The sequence below is a fragment of the Leuciscus leuciscus genome (assembly GCF_965113295.1).
Source record: "Leuciscus leuciscus genome assembly, chromosome: 2".
NCBI classification, from domain to species: domain Eukaryota; kingdom Metazoa; phylum Chordata; class Actinopteri; order Cypriniformes; family Leuciscidae; genus Leuciscus; species Leuciscus leuciscus.
Window position 1 is genome coordinate 9,877,518 of NC_138726.1, and position 21,519 is coordinate 9,899,036.

General features: G+C 36.5%; 1 protein-coding gene and 1 long non-coding RNA gene across 2 annotated transcripts; one reads left to right on the top strand and one right to left on the bottom strand.

Moving 5' to 3' along the window:
- The first annotated feature begins 1,742 nt into the window (after positions 1-1,742).
- Positions 1,743-18,569, top strand: acer2 (alkaline ceramidase 2). The gene is made up of 6 exons (XM_082161734.1): positions 1,743-2,081; positions 2,247-2,361; positions 5,295-5,436; positions 5,553-5,690; positions 13,368-13,505; positions 14,785-18,569. The coding sequence occupies exons 1-6, from the start codon at positions 1,977-1,979 to the stop codon at positions 14,969-14,971; spliced, it is 825 nt and encodes a 274-aa protein (XP_082017860.1). The 5' UTR covers positions 1,743-1,976; the 3' UTR covers positions 14,972-18,569.
- Positions 16,000-21,508, bottom strand: LOC309492741. The gene is made up of 2 exons (XR_014203683.1): positions 19,460-21,508; positions 16,000-19,395 (listed from the first exon to the last, which is right to left on the bottom strand). It is a non-coding gene; the product is annotated as an uncharacterized lncRNA (long non-coding RNA).
- Between the last annotated feature and the right edge of the window lie 11 nt (positions 21,509-21,519).

A 21,519-nucleotide genomic window follows, 5' to 3' on the forward strand; every position in this document is an offset into this window, starting at 1 on the left:
GAAAAAAAATACTATGGAAGTCAATGGGGTCCATCAACTGTTTGGTTACCGACATTTTTCAAAATATCTTCTTTTGTGTTTAGCAGAAAAAAGAAATTCATACAGGTTTGAAACAACTTGAGGGTGAGTAAATGATGACAGAATTTTCATTTTTGGGTGAACTATCCCTTTAACATTATTACAATGTATTCCTATTTAACACATATAAATGTTCTTTGCTAATTACAGTGGAAAATATAAGCTCAATTTAAAAACACAAGCACCTATCAATTATAATGCCATAATAGTAGTATTGTATCAATATTAATAATTTATATTGTATAATATGTTATATTTCACTAGTATCAGCATTGGGAGTGTTTGTGCAACTTGCATTATTAAGCCAGTAGGTGGCGACAAGTAACTGTCTTCATGGGTGAACAATAGAACCATTAAATGAACAGATTGGTCAAAAAACAAGTTGCTGAAATCAATCTCTGATGCTCATATAAATTGCTCATTTGCCTCTGGACACAGAAGTATTGCATTGGCATTTGATTGAAATGTAACATGCAAAATAATCCTTGAATCATTTCTAATATAAGGCCATTCCCGTTTCGAATATGTGATCGTGTTTTGTCAACAATAAGAATTTCCATTTTGTAGTGTGGATCATTCATTGCAGCATTTAAACAATGTTTAAGAATCTATTATCGCCTTGACAAATAATTTATGCCACTGCTACACCTTAAAATGCACATGAAGCCCTAAACTTACTTTTTTTTTTTTAAATGTACCTTTAAATTACTAGATTTGATCAATAAATAATAAATAAATAAATAGTAATTTAAGCACATTCCTCACATTGTTTCAACTTAAAATAAATAACTCACAATTGCATGCCTAACCCTTTTAATTCAGCTCAAAATATCTTACATTGGATGTCTTTGCCGAAAAAAATAATATAACATTATATTTTATGACTCTTGCCACTAGATGGCCTTATAGCTCTATTTGGAGCAAATGAGCTGTTCCGCTGGGTCATAAAGTCAGTTTTTCTTCAGTATGCAATATGCATTCATATACACATATAGACATTATAAAATATTTTTTTTTTGGTAAAGTTTAGTCTGAATTTTGAGCATTTTTAGGTTTTTCTATGTGTACTGAAGCGTTCCTCGCATTCCATTAATTCCTATGGGGGTCAAATTGACCCGCGAGGAAAGGATTTAATTACTTTTTTTAAATTTCAACCACAAAACTTTTTGTGTATTCGTGCTTCAAGTGCGACAAAAGTCATAGGGTGTTGGACCCTTCTGATGAACACTCAATTAATAATGTAGACCTGTGTCTTTTGTAGAACAATAAAGATTTTTAGCTGAAACCGTAGTCTTTGATGATTCATATAATGCAAGTCAATGGCTACCGTCACTTTGAGAGTCAAAAACAAAATTAAATAAATAAAAATGGAAATAAATAAATGTATTGCGTAAATAAATGAAAAAATAAATAAATGTGAAAAAATAAAATTATTCATAAATAAGGAGATAAAAGTATAAATACACATTTTCTTATTTATTTATGCGTTTATTTAATTATTATTTCGTCAGCTTTGGCATTCCATAGTAGACCACACAATTACTTGAGCAGCTGGTGAAATGTGACTGAGAAATATTGTAAGTATTATTAACCAAACTAGAGTAGGCTACTTGAGTGCAGAGCAGACCGCTCTGCGCATGCGCGAATCACATGTTGCTCTGTTGTTATTGCTAGTGCTTGTACAGTCAGTGAAGGACAGAAAGCGGCACGCGCGCACACAGGCGAGCTGGATTAGACTCGGACTGGATCTGGCAGGATGACATGCTCAGATAAGAAGACAACACACGAGTCACTGATTAAAACAAACTGTCGCCGCATGCGTACGTTACAGCTGTCGACGGCGCTTTGTGTAAAGACATTCAGCCAGTGTCACGATCGCATCTAGTGCACGCGCAGAGATGGACGCGCATCTGTGGGATCAGCTCCAGGCTGGCAGCTCGGAGGTGGATTGGTGTGAAGGGAATTATCTCATATATCCTGGAATAGCGGAATTTTATAACACGGTACGTCGGTCTGCACTCTCTTTGTTTGGTTTCATGTGCCATATTGTGTCATTAACATATGAGCGGCTGGCAGTTCGAAGTCTATAAACTTTAGGACTGCTTTGCCTGTGCTCTGATAAACTTACATCAAATACGATGTTCAAACATGTTTCTGTCTCTTTTCAGATAAGCAACGTGCTGTTTTTCGTCTTGCCTCCAATCCTTATGTGTCTGTTTCGTCAGTACGCCACACATTTCAACAGTGGCATCTATCTCATATGGACTCTGCTGGTAGTTGTTGGTAAATTTCATCAATCATCATTATTTCCAGCTGTTAAGAGTGACCGTGACCTAAAGTAACTTCTTACACAAGTATGCGCGAGCTCAGGTTTTTCAGCATATAGGAGGTGGCAGTTAGTGAACTCGTTCTTTCTCCTTTTCTGGAATATTGCTAGTATTCAGGAAATAGCTGAGCAGTTCAGGAAGGGCTACTGAGGAAATACGTTATCTCAGTAAAATATTCAGTATTACAGCACAGTTATATATCCGTGGCATGCAGTGGTGTTCTGAAATGTCCGAGCAGTTTAAAAAAAAAAGTTGTAATGTTTTTTTTTTAAAGAAAATCAAATGTAAATTTATGTCCCAGTTCAGTGCCGGTTCTAGACTTCTGGCGGCCCTCAGCAAAACTTTGTGACCCCCGACCCCTTAATCTGTTTTTTCAGAGCAGTTTCAACTCAACTCAACAGTGAGTTGAGTTGAAACGTCCAGTAATGCAATAAAAAGGAAGAAAATTACCCTACAAAAATAATAAGCTACTATACAGAAATTAAATAATCACATTTAACAAATAAAACACTGCATAGTCTTCACTGAATGAATTCAGTAACCATTTAAACACTATATTTTTATTTGTGAACTTATGTTCAGCTGTTCAATAGTCAACTTATTTTCATCTCAGTCATCAAGCTCAGTAAACACTGGTCACAGTGGTTAATAAGTATATATTTATTTAATTATCTTTTTAGAAAATGACCGATTGTTTTGCTAGATAAGACCCTTATTCCTCGGCTAGGATTGTGTAGAGCCCTTTGAAGCTGCATTGAAACTGCAATTTAGAAATTTTAATTCCGAAGTGAACCAATCCTTTAATTTCACCAAGCTTATTGCTCACTTAAACCCCCCACAGTCATCATGTTTTCAAGCCATTTCAAGTCTGATTTTGACGTGTCATAAAGTCTGATTTTGACGTGATATCCAAGTGGGTGAGCTGATTACTTACTTTTTAATTAGTCTTCCTCAATAACGCAATCAATTTGTTCATTCAGACTGATTCACAAAGGTGGAACATGCATGAAAACCAAAGGTGGGATTTACTGCATGAACCAATCATATCCAATCACAACCAATCATATCCAATCATCTTTTGAAGAGGCACTGCCTCCCTTGCCTCCTCGGAGGAAACTTGCTCTGCTCTGAATAAGTGTGACACATTTGTGCCTGGTTTCACAGACAGGGCTTAGATTAAGCCAAGATTAGGCCTTAGTTAAATTAAGACATTTAAGTTGCTTTTATAAACATGCCCTAGAAAAACATTACTGGTGTGCATCTTGAGAACAAAACAATGACACTGACATTTTAAGATCTGGTTTCAGTTAAAACAGCTCAAACATGTATTTTAGTCTGGGACTAGCTTAAGCCTTGTCTGTGAAACCAGGGGTTCATTACCCAGGGTTAAAAATGACCTTAACCCGGAGTTACAAAGGACATTAATCCTGGGTTAAGGACAGTATGAGTCGATCCCTTCATTTGAGCTTTTTGTTCATTTTACAGAAGGCCTCACAGACCACATTTCACTTGGTCTTCTGCAAGATGTGTTAATATTCACATGACCCGGGCGCTTCACAAGTCTGCATTTGTGAAGCGTAACATATTTTAAACAATGAAGCTCTATATCCCTGTCAGTTTTAGGTTTACAAAAGCTTCCCTTCTCACACTAGTGTCACTCTGACTGCTTACTGACAACCAGAGCTGCAGTTTTATCAAGCTTCTTTCTTTTTACTTACTATTTGGGGCAGCTTTATATTCTGTCCTGTAACCACAAAGGTTAAGACAATCACTTGGGAAATTGGTCCGGGATTTTTGCAGGAGTGTGACTTGTTCCCAACAAACTGCTGGTGTATTTAAAGCTCGCTGGCAGTTCTGTCTGTGGAGCAGCATGGGAAAGTAGCCAGCTCAGCACAAACACTGCTCTGTACAAATGTCTTGAGTTTTTCCGCTCTAAAAGAAGCTGCTGACTTAATTAATCCGGGTGGGATTTTGAATCAAAGTCCTCCTTGCCGTCATATAATACAGTGAGTTTAGTCAAAGGATTAGACACAGACATAGCTGAATTCATTCAGGACAGACCCTTAGGGGATTCAGCGCTGTTCGCGGCGATGGAGGCATGTTTTAAGAACACTTTGAAGACTTTTAACTGGGATTTAATTGGCAAATTATTGTGTGCTTTTGGATAAATAGTGTTTGAAATACGAACATCTTCTAAGAATATAATCAAAATCAAGTCACATTGATTTATAGAGCGCTATACAATACAGATTGTTTTAAAACCGCTTCACATTAATAAGCTGGAAAAAAGAAGGTCACTTATTTTTATGTGTTGACTAACATACTAAAGCACATACTAAAGCACATGGAGAGAGTATTTAAAAATGTAATAATACAGTATTTATAACTATATTGTGTTATTTGAGATTACATTTAAAGTTAATATATTTTAAATGCACTAAATTGCAACTTCATCATTACAAATACAAATACATGACACAAGTTTTAATAGATTTGACATTAAAGTATATTTTAATTTGCCGTAAATGCTTGTCAAGATAGTCAGAAGTACATTTTAACCATATTTCAAAGACAATAGAAGTAATTCTGAAAATAATATAAAGATCTACTTAGAGTGGTTAAAAAAAGCATTCTTAAGTTCAGCTAATTGCATTTAATATAAATGTAAGCTATAGTAACATGCAATTAACTGCCCGAAAACATTATATTATATTATATTATATATATAAACGTATCAGTACTCCTATTAATAATATGCTAAAGTGTAGTTCTTTTCAAGAGAAGTCAATGAAACCGAGCGCTTTACTCCAAAATTTTACATTATTTAAAATTAAATTCAAAACATTTGTTTGTTCGTTTTTAATGTACAATCATACGGCTGTTCTTTAGGTATTGGCTCCACTTATTTCCATGCTACGCTGAGCTTCCTGGGGCAGATGCTGGATGAACTGGCCATTCTGTGGGTGCTCATGTGTGCCATCGGCATGTGGTTTCCCAAGAGATATCTTCCCAGGATATTCCGTAAAGACAGGTGTGCTCTCATATCCACAAGCACACACATCTTGATCTAAATGTACTTGTAGATAGTGATTCTGTACTGCTTTTCTCCTTGTTTTATTCCTTTTGTCTTTCCCTGTTTGTCACTAGATCGAGGTTTAAGATGGTCATCGGCATTCTCTCAGGGATCACCACCTGTCTGGCCTTCATCAAGCCAGCGATAAACTCCATCTCTCTCATGGCGCTGGGAATCCCGTGCACTGCTCTTCTCATCACTGAGCTAAAGAGGTCAGTGCGCTTGTTGAAACTCAGCATCAGTCCTCTAGTGCTTTCCATATTATCGCATTACATATTTATTGCTGTGCATGTTCATTTCAAATCACAGTGACAGCTCCCTTTAAATAGCCTTTATATGTCTTTATTTATATTCCAAAGTCCCTATACGTAAAGCATATTTTAAAGGCAGTCTTGTATTTGTAATATGAACTGAATATAATGTATAGGAAAGCACATGGTTTCCAGCTTAAAATTTGTTGTTTTTCCCTATTAGTATTGCTCATTACTAAAGTTAGAGGTTTGTTCAAATCCATAACCCTATGGGTCGCTTAACTCGTCCCTCATGTTTTGTGTGCTGCTCCTTCTGAAAAGTACATTTTAGCATACTTTTAAAAATAGTACTTATGAAAATAATATATTTTAAAAGAAAATACTTAAAGGCAGGGTAGGCAGGTTTTTTCTAAAAAACTTTCCCCCAAATTTGTTTAAACTGTCTTTACAATACATAATTAAAATGCAAGTACTCTGAAAAGGAGAGTATAAAAATCGAGTGTCTGTAGTCCTCTCAGGGCTGCAATAAACATAGCTACTTATTTCCATTCGGAACGAATGAAATGATTGGCTGGGCGACTGTCACTCTCCCTCGCTACCATGGCTACCACCCCTGCTGCTACAGGAGCTGCCCATATGCGCGCACCCGTTTGACTCGAGGAGGGGAAGAGGCACGGAAGCTAGGAAGAATCACAATTATGGCAGAGAAAGAGAAGTCAAAATTCCCAGTACCTGCATATACAGTCAGCGAAGGCAAACAAGGAAGCCAGTATTCGAAAAGGCTATGACCAAAAAGTATTTGGATAAAGCAAGAAGTCAGACGAGAGTCAATATCAGCCACCAGTGCTTTCATCGTGGAAGCTCTTACATGCAAAACACCGTAAATGTTATGAATCTTACACGAAATTCACCTTCATCACAGTGTAACTGATGGTAATGGGAAAACGTGTATCAATGGAACCTGTTTTTAGCTTTGCCTTATGTTACTAGCTCGTTACCGACTCGAACTCAATATATTTTAAACTTTACCAGTATCGATATGCTAGCTTGATAGTGAGTACTAACAGCAATGTTAGTTGTTTATATTCATAATGATAAAGTTAGGTATTTTATTACATGTGATTCTGACATGATGTCACTACATGCACTGCGCCAGAGTCCTGCACGGGTCCATTTTTGGAGACCCGCCCGTACCCGCAAAGTTCAGCACCAGATCCGACCCGTCACCCGTGATGATATCAAAATTAAATCCGCACCCGCCCAGACCCGTTAATATTTGGCCCGTTACCCGACCCGTGCCCGCGATAAACCACACAGGTAATGCGTTCATGTAACAACATGTGGGTGCGCTGCCAATAACGCACCTAAAAAGCTGTCACAAAGAACTGGGAAAAGTAATGATTATTAATAGGCCTGTCAAATATATCAATGAGACATTTCAATTGTTTATTAATAAGCAAGTGTTTTCTGTGTCAAAGATGACGATGCTGACTTGCGATCTTCACAGTAGTGAACGCGCCAGAGATAAATGCACATTTCATACGGATTATAAGCAGAGAACAGTCTGTTTTCTTTCGTTTTGAATTGTTTCGTTTAAAAGTACACATTTCATGCTTTCTATTTCTCAGGTCTGTGAGGCAAGTAGCTTATACGATGAGTTTCGGTTCATTTAAGAGACGATCAGTTCACGCGCGGGCGCCTCCGGCTGTGTCCTGATTATATTGCCTGCCTGCTATATTTACTTATTTATTAAATCCATGAATTTGGTAGATGAAACATTGATTAAAATGAAGATACAATTAATACAAAACGAAATTCACTTTAAAGAAAGGCTTAACAAACTTAATGAAGTGGTCAAAATCATGTCTGCCCACTCCATTTGTCTCACGATATTCGGGATAATCTTATCTTATTCATGCTTTTCACTTTTCCTATAATCAACATGAAATTTAAAAAAAAAGTATATTATTTTATTTAAACATGAATATGAAACTAAATCGTTTTTTAATGACTGGGCTACAACACATATAGGCCTATTAGCCTACAGTACAGAGAAATTTAATGTCGCAACTTGGTCGGACTAAAAGGGGAGAAAAAAATGTAATTGGGTCGGTCCTAAATTGACAGGGTCGGTCGGGTTGCGGCAAACAAGAATATTTTTAAGGATGGCCTGACTAAAACACATATTTGCGTATGTGTAATGCTGGTAATTTAGACATACAAAATATTGCACATTTTTTCATCCGCTACCCGCCCGCAAGGAGTTCATTATCCGCCCGCGTCCCCACCCGTGAATTTTAGGAATGTCACAATCTACCCGTGGGTACCCGACCCGTTGCAGGACTCTGCACTGCGCTCCTCTCCGCTCGGCGCTGGCAAACGCGTCCTCCAGCTGAGCGGTCGGCATCGCGCGTTCATGTGTTTTGGGGGCGTGGCTTTGGAACAAGCGGGAAGGAAGTCGACCGGAAGTTGAAGCCGGCCGCGTGCCACCATCTTGTAGCAGAACTTCACCTGCTGTTAGCATCCCATTGACTCCCATTCATTTTGGCGTCACTTTGACAGCGAATAACTTTACATCTGAGGCGTTTGAAGACTCCATTTGTCCATTATTTATTTCTAAAGAAACACGACAATGTATAAAATGCTCCATTACCTTGTAGCTTACATTATGGCCCTGTAGAAGCAGTTTTTGTAAAAGTAGGCTAACGATTGCGTCATAACCACGCGACTCTCTGTCGCACAGTAGAGAGATTACCGTATGGACAGGAGGAGAAGCTCGCGGGCAATCGGGGAGACGTGGAGGCAAAATGACAAAATAATTAATCAGAATACCTAGCAAAAGTTTCTCCTGCTCCTAGATCATGGACAGCTCCTACTCACACTCTCCGTCTCTGCAAGATTCGGAAGGGAATGATTCAGATTTCTCATGCCACAGCTACTAGAAGACAGACGGGTTGCTCACGTCACATCTACGTCGTCAAGCTCAGTTTGAGTCTGCGCGTCAGGAACGGAAGTCCTAAAAAATCGCTGAAAATGGGCTTCACTTGCCTCAATTGAGTTCCAATGAGATGACTCTGTCCATTTCTTATACTGTCTATGCTTTGGAAGGAGCCCAGAAGGGAGGGGGTGGGAGTGAATGGAAAAAGTACTAGCTGTGTTTATTGCAGCCATGAGAGGACTAGAGACACTCGATTTTTATACTCTCTTTTTCAGAGTAATTACATTTTAATTATGTATTAGTATATAAAGACAGTTTAAACAAATTTGGGAAAAAGTTTTTTAGAAAAAACCTGCCTTTAAGTGCAAACTGAATGTAATGTTTTCGGACACCTAATTGAAATTTAGTTGGTATTAAATGAAAATGTATTAGTTTACATTTACACTTGTATTATATATTTATATACATTTATATGGCTCCAGTTCAGAAGTTGACCTGTTGACATAAAGTAAAAAGGAATGCATTGTATTTCAGCCTTATTCAGATGCGATTTCAGGATATAACGGTGACCGTGTCGAATCTCACTGAATTATCTGCATATAGGGCTATGTTAGCGGTACATAGAACTATACTTGCCACTTGTTGTTGGTTCAGAAGGAAAGGTTGTTAGGTTGTTGCTGTTTGCCTGCCATTCTCGCTCTGTCGTTGATGACGTATGATGTCTTCGTGAACAGGCTGCGCAGTAGTATGCAAACACACGTTGACTGATAGGAAACACAAATGCTATCATTTCATTTGGACTGGAAGCAATGATTAAACGAACATTTTATGGTCCTACGCCTTCCACAGATAATAAAAATCTATAAAAATACATTTAGACTGCTTAACATAGCGATTTCTATCAGGATATGAGAAGACGTTCAACCAGCATAACAAAAATGGTTCTGTGTAGAGAATCACCTATTGCACATTTAAAGTAAAACTTTTCATTTGACTTTATTAAGAAATGCTCTTTTTAAAAGTGTACTTAAGTGTGTTAAGAGACATAGTTAATAAAGTGTACTCTCATTAAGTAAACTTAGGTGGCCTCTTATTTTAATTAATTATATAGTATCTGCAAGTACAGTTTATTTTAAATATAATTTTAAGATTTAAATTACACTACAAGTGCACATTCAATAGAGTTAAGCACACTTTTTTTCACAATGGGTTAAAGAGGCCTAACTTATGATTTGCACCTGGAAGACCATAAAACAGTAAAAAAAACTACATTAAACGAGGGACCCATCTTGATGGTGGGCCACTCACATTTTCTTCAGAACATCCAAAATGTAGTATATTAAAGGGATAGTTCACCCCAAAATGAAAATTCTGTCATCATTTACTCACCCTCAGTATGTTCCAAACCTGTTTACATTTCTTTGTTCTGCTAAACACAAAAGAAGATATTTTGAAGACAGTTTGTACCCAGGCTGCTTTGGGGCACCATTGACTACCATAGTAGAAAAAAAAAAGATTGTAAGTCAATGGTGCCCCAGAACTCATGTTGTGGTTTGGAACAACATGAGGGTGAGTAAATGATGACAGCATTTTCATTTTTGGGTGAATGATCTCTTTAAGTTAAGTTTCAAACTGTCTATTGACCTTTGAACAAAAGTTCAACTAAACAGACAGTGTGGTCATCCTAAAACACAACACCACACTGATACTTTTTGTTCTTAAAGAGAGGCGATGTGAAATTTGTTCTTTAGCACACATGCTTGAAATCCTCTGGCCTCAGGAAACCCTGTCTAGATATGCATAGAGTTCATTTGCCTTTGCTCTGTAGATGAAGAAACAAGCTTATCAGCGGCTTCCTGAATATGAGATGCACTGCTGTGGTTTTCCTGATAGCGTGTCTCTCTGCGTTCAGACCAGTTAGATGTAGCTTTATCTTACAGCAAATCATGTATGAGTTTGTAGTTTTAGTTAGGCTATGTACAACAGATCACCGTGTGCTTATACATTAGGAACTAACGCATGACAACTTTCCTCTATTCACAAGAATTAAAACTGAATTTTGTTAAATGTTTCTCAAATATATATGTACAGTATATATATATATATGTGTGTGTGTACAGTATATGTATACTGTACATTAGGGTATGTTTAATTTCTACCGTTCCTGTCTCCTAAAGATCTTGGACTTTGTGCCTCAGTTCCATTGAATCTATTGCTGTTTGTTTTGGCCCTAGTCGTCATGTGTCCTCCTGCTTAATGGACAGTCATAAATTAAAAGGATGCAAAGGATGCTGTCTAAGGTCAAGATTGTGTTATTAATATCCAGAAAATGTTGTAAAACAAATACAGGAAGTACAACAACAGGGCGTTTTTCATGCAGTAATGGTCTGACATGGAATACTTGATTATAATTTTAACTGTAGTGTGTTATTCGATATTACATTTAAACTTAATATATTGCAACACTTTATTTTAAGGTGATGTAGTAATTTGTAACTACATGTACTTACTATAGTATAAATTATACAGAATTAAAAAATAACACCCTAAACCAAACCCTAACCATAACTCTATAGTAAGTACATGTAATTAATTAATATTACTCAGTATTTATGAGTAAGTACAATGTTACTACATCACCTTAAAATAAATTGCAACCTTTAAAGGTACTAAATTGCAACTTCATTGTTACAAGTGTGTGATTACAAATATTTAAATACATGGCATTCAAGTTTCAATAGAAATGGCTTTAAAGTATATTTGTTTTTAGATGCTTGTCAGTACATTCTGCAGTACACTTTAACAATATTTCAAAGACAATAGAAGTAATTATGAAATTACATATAAAGATATGCCTAAGTCCTACTTAAATGTGTCTAAAAGCACTCTAAAGTTCAGCTAATTGCATTTAATATAAATTTAAACTACATTGCAGTCAAAGTGTCCAAAATCACTCTATTCAGTTCACACTTAAGTATATGATTTCCGTAATAAGTACTCTTTTTAAAAGTATGCTGAAGTGTACTTCAAGGCTTTGTTTTTCAGTTTGTCTGAGTTACAGTTTGCACTTCCTGTCTGTCTGTCTCTCTCTCTCTCTCTCTCTCTCTCTCTCTCTCTCTCTCTCTCTCTCTCTCTCTCTCTCTCTCTCTCTCTCTCTCTCTCTCTCTCTCTCTCTCTCTCTCTCTCTCTCTCTCTCTCTCTCTCTCTCTCTGCTTGCACACCACCCCTGCTAGCACTCTATTTTCATTCTCAACACAGTGCCTTCAGCATAGTTTTCATCACTCAAAAAACATTATTTATTTATTAATATTTTGAAGTTTATTTTAATTTAAATTTAAGTAATTTTGTAATCTGCTAGTAAATTTTAAATATTTCTGTTTAGCTTTATTTTTATTGCAGTAAGTTGCCATGGAACATTTTAGTTTAAAGGTACTCTATGTAACTTTTTAGCCTGCATGCATTTTGTGAAAGTACATTGTTTTGGTTGTGCTTTGGCCTGCGTGACTGTGCGGATGATTGTGGTTCTTTCTCATAACTAAAAAAAGAGAGAGAGATTATCATGCTGCTCATATCCAACATTCACCTCAAGGCTAAACATAACCAGTTTAGATGGAAAGGATCTCAAGCTGCCTAGCTGAAGATGTTAATGTAGCTACACCTATTAATAAACACAGAACTTCCTTGAAAATACAGCGGGGGAAATAATTATTGAACACGTCATCATTTTTCTCAGTAAAAATATTTCCAAAGGTGCTATTGACATGAAATTTTCACCAGATGTTGGTAACAACCCAAGTAAGCCATACATACAAAGAAACAAACAAAAATAAGTTCAGAAATGAAGTTATGTGTAATAATGTGAAATGACACAGGGAAAAAGTATTGAACACATGAAGAAAAGGAGGCGCAAAAAGGCATGGAAAGCCAAGACAACTGCTGAAAACTTAAAAAGCAATCCAGCCCCCTGTCAGTGGAAATTAATAACAGCTGGTTCAGTCCCAAATGATGGCCTACAAAAAGGTCTCATTGCCAAGGTGTCACACAAGACACATCTCATGATGGGTAAAAGCACAAAGAGCTGTCTCAAGACCTTCGCAACCTAATTGTTGCAAAACATAATGATGGCATTGGTTATAGGTGCCATTCTAAGCTTCTGAGTGGTCCAGTGAGCACTTTTGGGGCCATAATACGGAAGTGGAAAGACAATAATTTCACCATAAATTTGCCTCGACCAGTGCTCCTCGCAAGATTTCTGATAGAGGAGTGAAAAGAATAATCAGAAGAGTTGATAAAATTTATTTTATTTCAGTTAACTTTTATTTTATTTCAAGTTAAAAAATGGTTTTAGTAATAAGACTTTACAATAAGAATCCATTTGTTAACATTAATTAACTACTACATTAGTTAGTTAACTAATGAAAACTACTTCTAAAGCATGTATCAATCTTAGTTACTTTAAACATTTACTAATACATTATTAAAATCAAAAGTTGTATCTGTTAATATTATTTAATGGACCTGAGCTAACATGAACTAACAATGAATAGCTGTATTTTTATTAACTAACGTTAAGAAAGATGAATAGATGCTGTAACATGTATTGCTCATACTATAATAACCCTGTTGTTGAAGGAAGTTTAAGTATGAACAGTAGCACCTGTCAATCAAACACATCCTGCTTGTGTTTATAATGTCTGTAGGTGCGACAACCTGCGTGTGTTCAAGCTGGGTCTGCTCTCGGGTCTGTGGTGGACTCTCGCACTCGTGTGCTGGATCAGTGATCGCATTTTCTGTGAGATGTGGTCATCTGTCAACTTCCCATATCTTCACTGTGCCTGGTAAGTGCACTTGTCACATCATATATATATATAGCACCTAGTGTGCATGCTCAGTGTGCTGCACATACAAGTAAGCCACCGTGAGCATTGTCAAATGTCAACACATTGCAACATTGCTTTACTCTATGTACTTTTCCTGTAGAGCAGGGTTTCCCAAACTGGTGTTCGTGAGTGAAGTGAGGGGGGTTATGAAATCACAAAAGTGAAAAATTAAAATGAATAAATGACTTTAAAAAATGCATGTCATGACCATTAAAGAAGATTTGAGAACTGTGAATGTGTCGTTGAATTATTAAAGTATTAACTTAAAATTCCAATTCAAAATTTTAAATCTTTTTAGTAAAGTTTATATTTAGTGTATGTCAAATGGGGTTCAGCTCAAAAAAAAGTTTGTAAATAACAATCCAGCTGAACATGAATGCAGTTTAGGATTATTATATTACTAAAATTAGAACTAAAACCATGAAAAACATTTTCGTTATTGTAACTGAAATAAAAAAAAAATATTAAAAACTTATTTTATTTCAACTAGTTGCCAAGGCGACCTTATTCATTTAGTTGAACTTGATGCACTAAAACAACACATTGAAATAAAAAATGATATAGACATATTTTTTAAACCAAAAAATATTAAGAATGTCAAAACAGAATGACCAAAACATCAACCAAAATGAAAATGAAAACAGAACATACAAAAATGAAAATATTTAAAAAAATTATCAAATTATATAATTGTATATATATTAAATGATAATTAATATAAAATAAAATCGTTTCTAAATGATATTAAAATAACACTGATGTACTTTAATAAATGTAATACAGAATAACTTTGTTTTTCCCAAAGTTTCTATTTTTGTACTTTTCTTAACATTTCCCACCTACATTTAAACGGATACACTGTAAAAAAAATTTTTTTTTGAAGTTTTAAATAAAAGATTGTAAGAATACATTTTACACAAAAATACATTTCAGTCTTTCTACTTAAAATTTTCACATTTAATTCAATGCTTTACTTGCATTTTCTTTGTAATTATTACTGAGTGAAAACTGTAAATTCAAAAGTAAATTCTAAACCACTTTTTTTCCCAGCGTAGTTCACTCAAAAGTGAAGATTCTGAAATGTTTGTAAACTGAAAATGTTATTTCTCATATAACAGTACAGATTTGTGGGCTGATATCCATTGAAATAAAAAAAATCAGTAAATTAATATTATTTGATTGTTGTTATAATATATAATTTGCTGTAGATTTCTCCCCTTTATGCATCTGTTTATAGGCATATCCTCATCTGCTTGGCGTCCTACCTGGGATGTGTTTGTTTTGCTTATTTTGACGCGGCGTCTGAGGCTCCAGAGCAGGGGCCCGTTGTCAAATTCTGGCCCAGCGAGAAATGGGCTTTTATCGGGGTGCCATACGTCACTCTTCTCTGTGTGCACAGGAAGCCCTCTATTAAGGTGACTTAACCTGTGCTTCCTAAGGTGTCTGACTACACTTCAATGCACTTTGTTATAGACATTCACACAAAGGAGAATCTTGTTTTTGCATGTGGATTTGTAAGGTTTTGTTTTTGGGGGAAGTATTTAGTGTCTTAACAGCACAAATAGAGATTTAAGTTTACTTTGGGATAAATTCTGAGTGATCCAGGGTTTCATTTTATAACTATACATGGTGTTATACTACCTGTCAAAAGTTTGGAATAATTAAGATTATGTTTTTGAAAGAAGTCTCTTCTGCTCACAAAGGGTGCATTTATGTGATAACTGAAATAACTGTTTGAATATTTTAAAATGTAATTTATGATGCAAAGCTGAATTTTCAGCATCATCACTCGTCTTCAGTGTCACATGATCCTTCATCATTCTAATATGCTGATTTGATGCTCAAGAAACTCTTCTTATTATAATCAATGTTGAAACCAGTTTTTGCTGCTTAAGTTTGGGGGGTTATTAGTAAGATAAAAAAAAACTTTTATTCAGCAAGGATGCATTAAATTGATCAAAAGTGACAATAAAGTCAATATTAATGTTACAAAAGTGTATTTTTGGTTAAATAACAGCAGCCTTGGAGCAGAAGAGAGTTCTTTCAAAAACATAAAAAAAAACGTGATTCTTCCGAACTTTTAGCCTGTAGTTTATATAAGAAATAAGATGGGGATTTTTAAAACAGATGTGCACACTAGCAATTGAGGCTGAAATTAAATATGATAATAGTAATGTTTTTTGTACATTAACATTGTTAAAATCTTATTTAAACTTCACCTATAATAAGGCAGCACAGCCATACATTTATATTATATAACTGTTAACACAAAGCATGTTTTTTCTCAGTACTTCTACTAGTTACCTTTTTTGACACAACAGTGTATACATTTAAAATTAAAAGGTGCACTAAGTGTTTTTTCTTTGTTTTATTGACTGATATGACAATGGTCTCGGACTTTATACTGAATCTGACACCTAGAGGTGTGGATGGAAAAGAAAAAGTTTTCAAGTTTGTTTGTTGTTTTTTACCATTGTATTATTCAGCTGGTCATGTGATCCTGCAACCTGCCTTATTAACAGCCACTGACAAGACTGGAGTCTTTATCTCATGGTACATCATTTTAAACATATTTGCCAAAAGAGCTAATAATACATTTAGGTTTAAAACTTTAAGTTGAAAAAAATTACTTAGTGCACCTTTATTATGAATTGCTGTAAGGACACACAATCATCTTCACCAACACCCAGAGTTAATACAGGAAAAGGCCTGAAACCTCTATGCTGAGTTTATGATGTTAATGTTTAACACAGTATGAACTGGATGTTTTTATCTAGATATCTTAAGCTATGTTGCACTACTGTGAAAATGAATGGAGTGTATTGGACAGAAGACTTTAAAACTGCATGAAAATAGTTTGGTGAACTAAATGTAAAGGAATGTTCTCTTGAGAATGAAAGTTTGTCCTTTACTGAATGTTTTCAGATAGAAATGTATATATTTTTATATAGCCTATTGTTAGTATTGCCTTCTCGTAGACAAACGTTAATTTGACCTTTTATTTCCTCACTTAGTCTAACCTTACATTACTGTACAAAGGCCTTTGCAGTTTGTATCTTTATCTGTCAAAGAACAAATTGCCATTGATTGATGGATCATGAATTTGTACTGCAAAATAGAGTGGTGCAGGTATGATGTCACTTAGTTTGTAGGCCAACCGACAGTTAGCATAACACTGGTTCCCTCGACAACATTTTTCCATAGGCTTTTGGATTATCGCAAAAAACAAGCTTTGTGATCAACAAAAGTTTGATACTCACAGGTTTTGTCCATCAAGATAATTATCACAGATGAACATAACTTTTATGATTTTTGAAGCCTAAATGCAGTTTCCAGAAGTTAAAAGCTAAAGGAGGCTATAAACGAACTACAACACGGTCGCTCGACTTCAACGTCACCATCACTACGCTTCCGACAACTCTTTCCGTTTTTATCTAAAAACCATTTTCCCAGAACGTTTGAGTTAGAATAGTTTATAAGAACACAATTATAAGCATAATGAGGCTGTAAAAGCGGACTGAGTTTACCTTTTCACCATTATGATGTTTAATCACTTCGACAGCCTCTGTAGTCCCATTTAGCCTCTTGTTAGCAACCTCCTTTTTCAAGACACATAACAGCTTAAAAGAATCACGAGTAGGGTAGTACAGATTTTATGTTATAGAATAAAAAGTGAAAGTGTCTTGAGCTCGTGTTCACCACAGACCTTATTTCAGCCATTTAACCAAAACCCCATTCAAAAAACCTGTTGACTTAGGAACGATGGAACCGGAAGTGCTAAAATGCTAACTCGCTTCCATGTTTTGGAACTGCACCACTCTATATAATCTAATTAAATAAGGGGTGTCCAATCCTGCTCCGGGAGGGCCACTGTCCTGCAGAGTTTAGCTCCAACCCCAATTAAACACACCTGGACCAGCTGATCAAGATCTTACTAGGTATACTAGAAACAGAGATGATTTGATTATTGGAAGATACGAGGGTCCGTGGCTCTACCATTGGAGAAAGCGTAACGGCTAACTTGGATCACATGTGCCTTGATAACCAATCACATTACAGCCTTGATGTCATTGAATTCCAGGCAACAGTCAATCACTGTTTGCAGATACCATAGAAATGAATGAGAAATGCAGTGAGCTGAATCATACCCATCGCGCAATTGTCCGTAACCTCTCTTATAAAAAAGCATTATTTTTTTTCAGTGTAAATTCTAAAAATAGATAAATCGTAAACATTGTTTAACAGCAAATATATTGAAGATTAGCCGATGTGCTGTCGATTCATTAAATAAGCTATTTCCTCACGAAAGCATTTATTCAGCGTAGTGAAGCCTCTCCTCCATTGTCATCCATTAAAACAACGGCCTCTTGTTCTTCCCTGCCTACCGCAGTATTAGCAGGCGCTGCACTTTTTTCGGCTAAGGTTGCAGACTTGCTTTCAAGTGAATTGCTAGAAACTTCCTGGCATATGTGTTGAGGCGGGTTGGAGCTAAACTCTGCAGGACCGTGGCCCTCCAGGAGCAGATTGGACCCCTGATCTAAATGATTTATTGAAGGATGAAATACCAAAAACAACAGTATGCAATAAAAACACAAATTCAGTTGTGATTTATATACAATTGACACGTTCTATGACTTCTTGCTGCTTTCTTCTAATGCCACAAAATTGCATCAATATTAAGAGAAACTGAACAGTTTCTTAATGTTTTTGCCACTTATCCAGGGTTTTTTCAAGGAGCAGCAGAGAGATTTTGTATTTTTGTGTAACTTTCTGCTCAAGCAATGCACAATTTGTACTGTAAGCCATTCAATGGCTATAACTTGTGTGAATATACGTGTGTGTGTGTGTGTGTGTGTCAGTCACCCGGACCCAGACGCAACCCAGGGACCAAGTATACAAAGACTATTTATTTTTGCGATAACCAATTAATAATTTTGTAACTACCGCTGATTCATGATTTTGTAACCAAATGAGTTTGATTGTATTTTTACACTGATTTAATAAAAACATGCTGCAAATTAACACGTTTGAACAGTGCATGTCTTTCTTAATATGTTCATGCTGAAACAAGCAAGCTAACCTTATGCACAATCCCTTCTAAAAACACTTTCTAACATGGACATGTACTGACCCCTTGAATAATGTGCCAGCTTATTTTTGAGTAGAAGTATAAAAAGTAATATTTTACAATATTGAGCTACTCCCTAAAAAAGTAACTTTGCCTTACTAAGTTACTTTTTATGGAAAGTAATGCATTGCATTACTTTTTCTCACCTGGGCTGGGCTTGTTTTGTTTTATAATAACAAAAAAAGTTCTGTTTATGGCAAATGTAAAGACCCTTTCACACCAAGGGTGCTTTTCAATACTCAAATATATGTTTCCTCGCTCCTCCGTCCTCCAGCCCGTGACCCTGAAACCGATTAAATTCAGCCATCTTTAAGGACATCTCGGTTCTTTTGCACCGCGAGGAAGCTTCCTGAGGAGTCATGAGCGAGGAAACATACAGTACCTCACGAAAGTGCCTACACCCCTCACATTTCAGCAAACATTTTAGTATATCTCCTCAAGGGACAATAGGCTATAGAAATTAAACTTGGATATATTTTAGAGTAGTCAATGTGCTGCTTGTATAGTAGTATATATTTACTGTCCTCTGAAAATAACTCAACATACAGCCATTATTGTCAAAATAGCTGGCAACAAAAGTGAGTACACCCTAAGTGATAATAGCTGTACGTCGTTTAACCATGCAAAGCCACATGTCCTATTCATCATTTTCATGTTTTTGTCTGCTTGACAGGACCATACAAATGTGTGTATCTTGTATTAGAGCAGTTTAAATTTGAGCTTTGAGTACAATTCTCTTATACTGACCACCGGATGTTCAACATGGCACCTCATGGCAAAGAACTCTCTAAGGATTTGAGAATTAGAATTGTTGCTCTCCACAAAGTTGACCTAGGCTATAAGAAGATTGGTAACACCCTGAAACTGAGTTACAGTACAGGCCAGGGTCATACAGAGGTTTTCGAAGATGAGTTCCACTTAGAACAGGCCTCGCAAGGGTCAATCAAAGAAGTTGAGTCCTTGTGCTGTGCGTCAGGTGCAGAAGCTGGCTTCAAAAAACAGACGCATGATCGTGCCAGCATTGCTTTAGAGGTTGCAGAAGCGGAAGGTCAGCTTGTCAGTCCTCAGACCATACGCCGCACACTGCAACAAGTTGGTTTGCATGGCCGTCGTCCCAGAAGGACGCCTGTCTGAAGCTAGCAGTCAAGCATGGTGGTGGTAGCATCAGTGCTGAGTGCTGCTGGTACTGGGGAGCTGCGCTTCAACATGGATTCCAGTATTGTACTGTGATATTCTGAAGCAGAACATGATGTCCTGCCTTCAGAAACGGCCAATGGCATGATAACGACCCCAAACACACCGCCAAGATGACAACTGCCTTGCTGAGGAAGCTGAAGGTGAAGGTGGTGGAGTGGCCAAGTATTTCTCCAAACCTGAACCCTATTGAGCACCTGTGATCCTCAAGCAGAAGGTAGAGAAGCGCCATGTGTCTAACATCCAGCAGCTCCATGATGTCATTATGGAGGAGTGGAAGAGGATCCCAGCAACAACCTGTGCAGCTCTGGTGAACTCCATGCCTAGGAGGATTAAGGCAGTGCTAGATAACAATGGTGCTCACACAAAATATTGACACTTTCGACTTAGTTTTGACATGTTCACTTACGGTGTACTCGCTTTTGTTGCCGGCTATTTTGACAGTAATGGCTGTATGTTGAGTTATTTTCAGAGGACAGTAAATATATACTACTATACAAGCAGCATATTGACTACTCTAAAATCTATCCAATTTTCATTTCTATAGTATTGTCCCTTGAGAAGATATACTAAAATGTTTGCTGAAATTTGAGGGGTGTACTCACTTTTGTGAGATACTGTAGGTGTGTCTGTCCCTCGCATAAGGGAGTGGAGCTAAGATACCAGGAATGCACAAAGGCTCAGGCTGAAGGAAATGCAAACTCGTGCCTGTACAGTACAGGGAGCATCTCAAATAAAACTTTCAGCTGTGTTGCATTTTGAATCGCAGAAGAATAGGACGCAGGAGAAGAAACTTCAAGGCTGTGTCCGACATCGCATACTTATTAATAATTACTTCACAACAGCTAAAAAGTATGTTCTTTATACATATGTGTTTGAATGTAATCTGGACCTACCAGCGTCAGTTACCTCGCTTCACTGCCATTCACAAATCCTCTCCCGTGACCTCATGGGATAGTAAAGTGTCGATCATATGCACACTTCAGGATCTCGCCAGAAGTAGTAGGTCATCCGGGTACTTTTTGCCAACTCTTTTATGAATTCCATACTTGTTTTGTAGCATACTGTTTTTCGCCTACTAGGGAAGTATGCGATTTCTGATGCAGCCTCTTACTTCAGCAATAAAACAAAAAATGAAACAAAAATGTAATGCCATTCTTTTTTTATTAGTATGGTTGAATTGGATAATTGAAGTTCAGCAACAAAAAAAATTGTTAATTTATTTGTTATTTAAAATATTTAATTACAGGTTTGTGTAATATTCTGAGTTTGCATTTCAGTTTTTATTCATTTTGAGGAATATAAAATCTGTTTTTGTGCAAGTGAGATGAGTAAATGCATGCTCACATTAGTCTAGAACTACAATAACATGCTAACAATAACATCATGTTTACACAGCGCCTCTGCACTTACTCACAATCTTTCTCAACATGGGGACGGGGGAGAGGTGTCCGTCAATAAATGGGAAAAAGTAAATTGCATTACTTGCTTGAAAAAGTAACTTGGTAACTTTGTAAAAGTAACTTAAAGTAATCTGATTACAATACTCCATTACTTGTAATGCATTACCCCAAACACTTTTGATACTATGGTGGAAAGGTGACATTGTGAATGGTTGCATGAGGGGAGGGGAGGGGAGGGGAGGGGAGG